The sequence below is a fragment of the Netta rufina genome (assembly GCF_964035555.1).
Source record: "Netta rufina genome assembly, chromosome: 2".
Classification (NCBI taxonomy): domain Eukaryota; kingdom Metazoa; phylum Chordata; class Aves; order Anseriformes; family Anatidae; genus Netta; species Netta rufina.
Genome location: NC_140124.1, coordinates 97,982,606 through 97,993,439, shown reverse-complemented (window position 1 = coordinate 97,993,439; position 10,834 = coordinate 97,982,606). Strand labels below are relative to the sequence as shown.

General features: G+C 46.6%; 1 protein-coding gene across 2 annotated transcripts; it reads right to left on the bottom strand.

Moving 5' to 3' along the window:
* Positions 1–3,318: 3,318 nt before the first annotated feature.
* Positions 3,319–10,386, bottom strand: PTGR3 (prostaglandin reductase 3). 2 transcript variants are annotated; one of them, XM_084281353.1, is made up of 3 exons: positions 9,757–9,883; positions 8,328–8,546; positions 3,319–5,438 (listed from the first exon to the last, which is right to left on the bottom strand). In XM_084281353.1, the coding sequence occupies exons 2-3, from the start codon at positions 8,342–8,344 to the stop codon at positions 4,514–4,516; spliced, it is 942 nt and encodes a 313-aa protein (XP_084137479.1). In that variant the 5' UTR covers positions 8,345–8,546; positions 9,757–9,883; the 3' UTR covers positions 3,319–4,513. The 2 variants fall into 2 exon arrangements, with proteins under 2 accessions (XP_084137479.1, XP_084137478.1); XM_084281352.1 differs by lacking the exon at positions 8,328–8,546 and having other exon boundaries at positions 9,757–10,386.
* Between the last annotated feature and the right edge of the window lie 448 nt (positions 10,387–10,834).

Sequence of the window (10,834 nt, the reverse complement as noted above, 5' to 3'; positions counted from 1 at the left end):
AGGATTTAGCATATTCCCTCAAAACATAATAAATTTCGATTCTGTAGCTTAAGGGATCCATCAGTTAAAATGTTAGTCTTTCATCTTTATTACCCTCCCATTAAAATGAAAGAAACCGGGACACACTTCAGTTTAGAAGAAGCAATTTAGTTGGTAATGTCCTTACTACTCAAGTCTTTACAAAGAGAGAAAGTGCATTATTGCTTATATTTCACACATCTATCTGCATAAGAAGCAACTAAAGCTTTCAGACACATACGATGTTAAATTTAATAATATTCTTTGATTAGATTATTTTATTACAACATTTTTCCATTACCAGTCATTTCCCGTACACATTTACATTCATAAAACCTGCAGGTTTTTCTTTGTTTGTGTGTGTGTGTGTATGTATTTATAAAGCAAGGAAAAGATTCTCTCGTGCTACAGCTGTTAGGTTGGAAAAGAACAGATTAATAACTAGCCACCACGTAGGACTAGGTTTTCTTGTACGCTGCACCAGTAACCCTTTGCTATAATGAGGACACAAAGAGGCTCACATCAGGCTGCTCCTCTTCTTCATAACTCAAAAGCGTCACAGTGGCAATAGCCTCTAGTGCTATTTGTCTTTAGTGCAGTTGTGACACTTCGGCATGATCCATAATTTGGCAGCTATTTACCGTGACATTTCCCTTCAGTGCAGCCATAACATTCAGTGAAGCCATTATTTGGTTCCATTTACCATATAAATTGTATTGTTGTGCATGCATGCTAGCAGCTACATTAGGTACCTGAAAATGAGTAAATCTTGTAAAATAGATACTAACAGCTATTCAGCAGTGGAATTTCTTCACTCCTCAGACAGAAGTCGGAATATATACAATATCTGCAAACACTCCTGCAAACTTTTCCTGGAGACGCTGTAATTATTTGTATTTACATGACAAGGGAGAAATTAATGTCCGCTTATTAAATATATACACTTGGTATATATCTGTATAGAGGCACACACACAAAGCGAACTAGTGCTTGGTAGAATTCTAACTTCGCTCAGAAAGGTATTAGGAGATTCCAGCATAGCAATTAAGTAGGAAGCGTATCTGTAAAATGTGCTGAGGGTTGCAGGCCAGGAGAGAGTGAGTACGTGTGTGTCCATGTGCGCGTGCGTATGCACACATGTGACAGACTCAGGAAAAAAGCCAGCTCTTCATCTATTTCTTTGTTGTTTTTCCATGGAAGCATATGTGTGTAGGAAAGGGAAATTCTGTTATTAGCCTCAGCAAACAATGCCAGATTCCTCTGTAGCAAATTCATTTAGAAAGGTAAAATTAGGATGTAGTGCTAGCAACCACATCTCAATGAGCTGCTATTATTAATAGTATTATTATTTAAATCCCTGCTCTCTACATATAGTATACTTAGTACTTCCCAGGCAAATGTATTATTATTTTTAATCATTTAAGTCCCCACTGTGCACACAGCTTTTAATACACCTTTTTTGCAAGCATATTAAGTGTATTGTTATTAATCCCTTGCTGTGACTCTACAGTATTTCTTTTCCTTGTACGTTCAATGTCCTATCATTTAAACCTCTCAGTGTGTGCATGCCATATACATTTTCCTATCCATCTAATATTTAAACATTATTTAAATCCATCATAGCTTACTTACTCAAAGTCAGCCCTGCTTCCATAACTGAAAGTCTGCAGAATGTACTTTTAAATAAAGGAGAAAAGTTGGCTTCTTCCTCTCCCCCACCCCCTTAAAATTATTGTGAATTTTGGCAGAAAAGCCTTATCTGCGTGTTTCAGAAACAATGTTTCACCCTCTCCCCGCTGATAACGCTCTCTTTCAGCAATCTAGAAGTTTTATCTTTAAAAACAAAAATTCCCTCTTCATTCTGGATTCACTCAAGGAAGAGCAATCATGCATAGCCCGAGCTACCTTTTAGCTCAATACAGGCGTTGGATGAAAAGGACAGGCCCAATGGCCGTGGCCCAACCCAAACACCAGAAAGGCTACAGGGTCAGTACACTGGACGTACACGTTCTGCATATACCGAATTTAAATTTTTAGTAACACTGTAATCAGTATTAAAGTGCTGAAAAATATGCCCGAAGCCAAAAAGCAACCAAATGTCATATTTGAATACATGTACATATGTGACCCCTCCAAAAGGTTCTTCTGTTCCCTCATTTTGCTTAGTGAAGGTGCCCGGGGCAGTTGCATTACTCCACATTATATACAAAGTAACTTATTAAAAGAAAGTAGAATGCTGCATGTCAGAGCTCAGTCCTGTTACAGGAAGAGGTTTTATGACAAAAGCACTTGGAAGTCACAGCCGTGCAGACAGCTAAACCTACTGGACTGGCAGGGATCAACACCTCTGTGAATTGGGCCACTTGGATGCACTTGGCATTTGACTGGAGGAACTTTGAGAAACTGTTACCCACACAACTCTTCTGCACGCACCACAGATTAAACTAAATGTCCTCTTTTATTTTTGTTTTGCTCTACTGTGTCCCCAAAAGGTTTTGTTTGTTTTTAAAGATGCATTTATTGACCCAAAGCAGCCCATTTTCTTTGAGCAAGGAAAGACACCAAATGCCTAGGAATAAAAGAGTCAGAACTTTGTATGCTCTGACCTCTTACACTACTTGAGTGTTTGTCTTTCTAGCATTCACCTGGAAGGCCAAAATACCTTTCTAATTATCTAAAATATATAAAACGCTACAATATTTGTAATATTATAGGGAAAAGAGTAAGTCTGTTTCTAACAGTAGATCTGTGTGAAACAAAAATTATAGTGGCTTGAGTAAAACAGAAGCAGGAACAATGACTCAAGCCATTCCCTACAAACCTCCAAAGTGGGACTAGTCAGAGATGGCCCAAAAATGGGGCAGTGCTTTGCTGAGCTTAATTCTATCGGATGCTAATGGCATAAGTGCTCAGATGTTACAATAAGAATTAACTGAATCAAATTTAAAAAAAAATAAATAATTCTCTACTGTCTGTAGTAGAGTAAAATACAAGCTTTTTGCACATTGCTTTAAAAAATTTGTCATGTAGTCAGTCCTGAATAATGCCCAAAAATTTAGTTTATCCTGGCTTTATTCCCTCAGTCCCTAGACATTATCAGTCTATCATTAAGTTTATTATTAGGTGTATGACCTTATGAAATTTCCATCTCTCCAACTGCATACAAACGTATATAATTTCAAAAGAAGAGGCAAAAACAGCATTTAAGATCTTGAACATTTGCTATGGAAAAAAGATGTAGAGGAAGCATAGTTTAAAGTATTTTATTGTTCTGGAAAATATTACACTTCTAGCTGGAATTCCCATGGTATGTACCGTTAATGATTTCTATTAAGTGAGGAAGAATTTTCAAAACTTTACAAAACCTTTTAACTGCACCCGCTGGATAATCTACTCCTGAGCAATATGACGTGTACTAGGTACGGTGACTGCAGAATTAAAATGGTCTTGCTGCCCGTAAAAGGGCTTCTGCAGAAGCGATATTCAGTAACAGTAGAAGTAGCAGCCTGATTATGGCAAGTCACATCAAGAATTATCGGTCAAAGAACTCTGCAGTACAGAGACCATCTGCAAAGGAGTTAGTCAGCAAGAACCGTATCAACATAAATAAAGGCACAAGCATTTTAAAAGCTTTTTCTTTTTTATTTTATTAAATCTTCAAAAAATATAACAGGGCCTGAACACATATGAATATGGCTCAAAACCCCACTCCAACAGTCTTGTAACACTGATTAAAGGGAGACGGTGGGATGGTAAGCACTAACAGTAGCAGATTAAAGTGCAAGAAAATAAAGTCACAGCTTGTAGTGAAATATTTAAAATAAAATGTCACAGTTGTTTACAGTTATGAATGACATGACTAAAAAAAACAAGTTTTTTTTCTTATTATTACTGCCATGTTAGATTTGGAAGGTAAATTTTCCCTGTGTAACTGGTCAAGAAATATTACTATAATCCACGATGTAAAATTATGATTATTGTGTTTGTTACAAAAAAAAAATTAAGAATATATATATTTTTTTATAAACTCGAAGAGTATATTTAATAAAGTAGCCACATGATATGACTCTTTTTACTTAGTCTTGTTCTAACTATTTTATTTTTAAATCAGGGAATCAAATCTGCCGAAAGAAAAAAAAAAACTCTGAGCTGAACTATATATAAAATCTTATCAAACTAGTCTGACAGACTAAATCTGCCTCTGCATCAAGACTTACTCTGTCATGAACAATGTTCCTGTCTCATGCTAGCCTAAGCGACAGAATCAAACACAGGCCCGTTAAGTCTGTGCTTCAGCCACAGATTAAGGCACTTTCAGGAAAAGAAGGAAAAAAACCCACAAAACTCTTTATTAACACCTTAATGCTGTTTTTTAATTTAATATCCATTACTAAGTTAAAAAAAAAAAAAAAGAAAAAAAAAATAAATTGTTCTAGTAATTCTAAGGCATAAAGTACCCATTTTCTCTCTTCTGATTTATATCATTGTTCTGTTTTTACAGCTTACTGTTGACAGAGTGAGGTAATTCAACTACAATTTTTCCAATGTTTTTTCCCATGTACATGTAATCTACAGCACGAAATACAGACTCCAAGCCAATGAACTTGCCCTCTGGAGACATGTCTCCAAGGTCCACCTCACAGACCAGTTCTCCTTTTTCATACATCTCGAGCAAGTGCTTCAGAGCCATTTTGTATTCGGAAAAGTAATGGTTCAAGAAGAAACCCCGGATGCTGGCAGACTTCTTCAGCAGTTTTGCTGGCAAAACCTCTGCTTTAATAGGCGAGAGGCCAGTAGGGTTCTGGTAGCCAGTGATAAACCCAATAACTATCAGGCGCCCTTTGGTAGCCAAGGAGTTAACAGCCAAGTCAAACATCTTCCCACCAACAGACTCGTACACTACATCCACACCTTCTGGGTAGTCCTTCCTAAGGACAGACTCAATGTTTTCAGTTTTATAGTTGATTGCACGGTCACAGCCAATGGATTTCAGAAAGCCACCCTTTTCATCGCTGGAGCAGGTTCCAATTACATGGCACTTTGCCTTCTTTGCGAGCTGCACAGCGAACTGGCCCGTTCCTCCAGCCGCTGCTGTCACCAGGACCTTCTGGCCTTCAGACAGCTCTCCCAGTTCCTTCAGGCTGATGTATGCAGTAGCACCACTTACCATTAAAGTCAGAAACTCGGGTTTCACAGAGGGCAGAGGCACTGCTTGCTTGGCAGGCACGACTGTGTATTCAGCAAAGGAACCTGCTTTAACGTAGGCCACGGCCTGGCCCACCGTGTAATCGGCACTAGCACTGAGTCCTAACGCTACCACATCACCAACACCTTCAAAGCCTATGTCAAATGGGGGTTTAAGCGATGTGTCATATCGACCGGCTGAGTAGTTTATGTCAGATGCATTAATGCCGACAAATCTAGAAGAAAACAGAAAGGTATTAAAACAATTCATTCCTTAGCAAGTCTTTGTTGTATGAGAAACCTTCGATTTAAATTTATGGGATGCATACGATAACTTTTTTTCCGATTCTGGGTATATTTGAATAAGGAGCACACTGCAAAGAGACTACCTCGGGTCAGGCTTTTGTACTTTACATTACGTTACTCTAGAATTAAAGATAGATCTGCTAAAAGAAAAAAGAAAAAAAAAAAAAAAAAAAAAAAAAAAGGAAAGGACATTTTCCTCAGCTCCATTTGACCGAACTAAGCAAAATAAAAATAACTCCACACAAGATTAAAGGATGAAAATTAATTGGCCACTTTATACAAGATGTGAAAACACTGAAGAATAAAACGTGCAGAGCGGTAAATATGTTGATTCTGGCAACAAATTTACATTTTTGAATATAATAATACTGTTAATGACTAACGATCATATTAACTATCGATGTCGTTTGCAAGGTCATGTTACTGTAGGCAAGTACTTTTTAATTGATGGAGTCACTACAGCAAATTTGCCTTTTGATGTAGCTAATGTCAGTGCTAAAATATTTTTCCTTCCAGAAATGACTCGCCACGCATCAAAACAACCTTGCACAGAAGGGCTAAAATTGTGAGGCTATCAAGTCCTGCTGACCTCTAACAGGTGAAAATGGATGCCAATATTTAAAAAAAAAATAAAAAAAAAAGGGAAGACAGACGTTCTCACAACATCATTAAGCACTAGGAGATAACACATAGAAGGAAAGACACGATCTAGCTTAACCACCAAGCGTATTTTAGTAACGCTGGGTTTCCAGAACAGTAAGACTATCGCTATGTAGGCGAAGGGAGAGGGACCGGGGAGGATTCTGCTAGCTGCAAAACGTCGAAGGGAACCACACGCAACACAAAAGACCGCGACTGCTGGCACACGTGGCCGTGACAACCTGAAAGATGCGCTCGGTAGCGTGCGAGAGCCGCGCAGGCATGCCACCGCCGCACTTTGCCATAGGCTCCGAGCCCGGCGCTCCTGCGGCTTCCCGAGGCTCGCCCCCCGGCTGCGGGGAGCTGCGGGGGAGCGCCCGGCCCCCGCCCGGCCCCCGCCGGCTCCCCTGGCTCCGGCGCCGGGCTCCGAGCGCGGGGCTCCCAGCGCAGCTCCGCGCCGCTGCCGGCGGGGCGCCGCGTCCCGGCCGTGTTTTATTTATTATTATATATATATATTTTTTTTTTTTTTTGGGGGGGGGTGTCCCTTTCTTTCTAGAGGTCGCCGAGCGTCCCCGCGGCCGGCCGGGTTCAAACTTCTCTGCGCTTTTTTTTTTTTTTTTTTTTTTTTTTTTTTGCCTCCTGCCAGAAGGGACGTGGCCGCGGTTTGGGGTTATTTTGCCTTTTTTTTTTTTTTTTTTTTTTTTTTTTTTTTGAAGTGGGACCGGGGACGGTTTACAAGTTGCGGAGGAGTTTGCTAACTTCTGGGAACAAAAGAGCACACGAATAACAATGACTGGGGCGCCGGTGGGCTTGGAGACCGCTTCCAAACCTTTCCACCCCCCGTCCCGTTTTCCTTTCTCGCGTAACGCGGATTATTTCATTCCGGGGTTTCTAACGGGCTTGCTCCTTCACCATCCCGAGACGTAAACCTGACAAGGCGAGAGGGTGCCTCTCCCCAAGGCTCTTCCCCACGCCGAGCCCCCCCGCCCCGTCTGCCCCGGGGACCCGCCGCGCACCGCCGCCCGACCTGCAGCCAACACAAAGTCACCCACGCCGGCACCGGGCGAGAAACGCCGCATTTATAACCCAAACGCCCGGCGGAAACGGCCCGCCGCTTTTCCCACCGTGTCCCGTTAACCCCCGGGTTCAGCAACTCCCCCCCCGGCTCACCCCCCGCTGCCTTCCCTATAAACTTTTTTTTCGCGTCTTCCATCCCAGCAGCGAAACGTCCCAGGTATGCTGGGAACGAAACGCGTCCCCTCCGTCACAAAATCCCGAAAAGAGCGCGGAGCTGGAGGAAGGACACATTCTTCACGCTCTCTGGGTCCTTGTCCTGCAGTGGTGGGAGCCTTGTCCCCCGCCACCCCACCAAAAACGTAACAGCCGGACACACGAAGCTGAAAGGGCTTCGTTGGGGAATTTGTCCGCTCCTTTCCCTCTCCTTCTCCTCCTCTCCTGCACAGAACCGAAATAAATGCATTGCTTTAAACCCATTTCTAGTTTTGAAGTATTTCTGTCTGAATAAAGGACAGATTTTTTTTTCCTTAAAAATTTGAAAAAAAAAAAAAAAGCCGCTGGCTCAGTTTTCCAAAGAAGGAAAAAAAAAAAAAAAAAGAGGGAAGAAAGTTCCACTTAACTGAAGAGCATCTTATTTGAAAACATCTCTCCATACGGGGACTCGGCACATTTTAGTTCCCCATTCCCCTAAAATCCAAACCCAGATTTTATTGTGGTGAATCAGGATTGTTTTGCATAAAAAGCTCAAAGCAATTAATAGTATTCATGGGCGTGACTGGGACTAAAATGAGCAGATCTGCAAACGCACTCTTGGAACTCCAAGTCCTTTACTGCTTTGTTTTTAATTCTGTGTTTCTACCTATCAGAAAACATGCAGTTGGATTAGTTGGATTTAGGGCTTGCTTCTTTTTTTTTTTTTTTTTTATGACACAGGGACCCGACCTTTTGGGATGGGAAAAAGCTTCCCCCGAGTGACAAGAGGGGGAAACACTCCAAACTCGCTTCCTGCTGCAGCTCGTTCATAGAGTGTGCTTTTCAGTAACGCGATCCTGTGTCTTCTGTGACACCCCCCCCCCCAAAATAATAGTAAATATAGAGGAAATGGCACGGATCCCCAAATAATACCAGACATGTGAAGTCTAACCCTAGAGCTTCTCACTCACCTCTCCCGCCCCTCCATCCCCACTCGTGCGTGTGTCTGTACAGGAACATGTGTCTAACAAGCTGAGACCCAGTAGTTGCCTGCCCGAATGTCTGGAGCAGCTCCTGCTTTCAGTCTGCTACGAGCTCTGCGCCTCAGCCCTTTCGCCGTGAGGTGTGCACGGGGAGCCCACCCAGCAAAGGGAGGGAGGAGAGGGAGAGAGGAAGAGTTACGCTGGAAGCTGTGGAGGAGAGGAATAAATTAAAAAAAAAATCACGGGGAGGGGGCGAGAAGGAATCCAAGTGCATGGGGGGAGGTGATGAGGGAAGCGAGGATGTTGCCCAGCCCCGTGCTACCCAGCTCAGGTCCTGCTGGCCTCTTCACCCCCCCGACAGGCATCGAGCCCCAGCCTGGCGGCTGCTGCAGGCCCTTATTGCTCCGTGGCCGTGAGCAGGCGCAGCACCGCCGTGGTTTGGACGTGGAGGTGTGGAGGAGGGAATTTTGGTCTGAGAGATCCTAAGGGAAGGCGTCAGCATTGGATTAAAGTGGCACATGAGGCTCCTCGTCAGCTCCTGTAGCAGTCCCTGTCCTACTTTCCCCTTCCCCCTTGTTCACCTCTTTCTTTATGCGTTCCCCACGGACTCACAGTAGGGATCACACACACATCATGCACTCAGTCGAAGCCTTCCCAAAACTCCCAGGACCATCCTGAAGGATTTCTTTAGGCTTCCTAACGCCTCAAGGCTTTAGGCAAGCTATGTGCCACTGCTGCTTGCCTGCTCGACGAGCACCCGAGAGAGTGCTGCTCTCACCCTCACCCGCGGTGCCCGGTGTTTCCCCTTCCCCTCTCTTGCTGGGCACCCCCTGAACTTTTTTTTTAGGGCTCGCTTCCAGCTGCAGGGCGCGCAAACTCCGCGGCAGGAGCCAGTGCGAGCGGCCAGCTTCACGGGGCCGGCTGCGGGGAGGAGGGCAGGGTCGGTCCTCGGAGCCCGGGTGTCTCGGCGCAGGATTTACGGCGCTTTAGGTTAAAGCCAAAAGTCGGGGGGGGGGGGGGGGAGGGAGCGTCCCGGCAGCCCGGGTAAGGGGCAGGGAGGCGGTGCGGGGCGGGGAGCACCGGCGGGGGGCTGGGAGGGACTTGGCGAGCACCGGCGGCCCGAGGTGAGCCGGGAGGAGGAGGAGGAGGAGGAAGAAGAAGAGGGAGGAGGAAGCATCACCCCACGTGGACGGGGCCACCGGCCGGCAGCAGCAGCCGCCGCGCACAGCAGCAAGGGGCACCGGCACCCCCAATAAAGTTAAATTTAAGCAGTCGCCAGATGGCAGCTGGTGCGAGTCGGGAGCCGGCCCGCAAAGCAGGCCACGAGGTGGGAAGGGGGTGGTGTTTGTTTTTGTCATTTTTTTTTTTTGGGGGGGGTGTCCACGTCCGTGTGTGTGTGTGCGTGGCTGCGGCTCACCTGTTCCTGACGAGGAGGTCGCCGTCCCCGGGGAGGGGCACGGGCACGCCGTGCCGCAGGGCGACCGCTTCCCTGAAGTTGGGGCTCCGCCGGGTCACCACCAGCTTCTTCATGGCGCTGGGGATGCCCGAGCCCTGGAAATCCAGAAAGTGGCGGCTGTACGACAGGTCCACGACGGGCCGCGCCCGCCAGCCCAGCGCCACGCCGCTGCGGGCGCTCCAGCTCATGGCCCGGCACCGCCGCTCCCGGCTCCTGGATCCCCCGGCTCCTGGATCCTGGATCCCGGATCCCGGCTGAGGATCCCGGCTGTCACCGTGCGCGCTGCTCCGGCCGTCGGGGGGCTTTAAAGAGCGGCTGCATAGGAGGGGAGGGAAGGGAGGGGGGGGGGGGGGGGAGAGACAGCGAGGCGGGGAGCGCCGCGGATCCGCCACCCCCGCCCCGCGCCCTGCGAGCAGCGCTTACCGCGGACCCAGAAAAAAAAAATAAAAAATAAATAAAAATAAAAATAAAAAAAAAATATAACAATAATAAAAGAGGAGCGGCAGCGCCCGGCGCCTCTCCTCGCCGCCGCCGAGCCGCTGCCCGCCGGCCCCAGGCTCCGCCCCTTCCGTGCGAAACGTTCACTTCCTCGCAGCCAGGTGCTACGAATCGACCCCGAGCCGCCGCCGGCCCCGGCCCCGGCCCCGGCCCCGGCCCCGGCCCCGCGGCCGCCGGTTCGGGGGCGTGCGGCCGCCACCGCGGGTTGACCTGTCGGCCGGCGCCGCGCGGGGAAGCCTCTCGTTTCCCCCCCCCCCCCTAATAATTAATAAAGTGGTTTTCTCGCCTCACGGCGCGGCAAAGGGGAGCTGTGCGGGGAGGGAGCTGGGTTAGGGGAGTGAAGTGGCTCCGCGGCGGTGGTTGTCCCAACTTTGTGTGAGGGAGGGCAGGGCGGGGGGTGTCTCCGTGCCAGCAAGCAGCGCCTTCCTCGGCTCTGCCTCTCTCAACACGTACAGGAAAAGAGGAGAAAAAAAATAATAAATCCCCTTTTTGCCCGAAAGAGAGCAAAACTGCAGTCTGGAGTGTGTTCCTGCCGGAATCA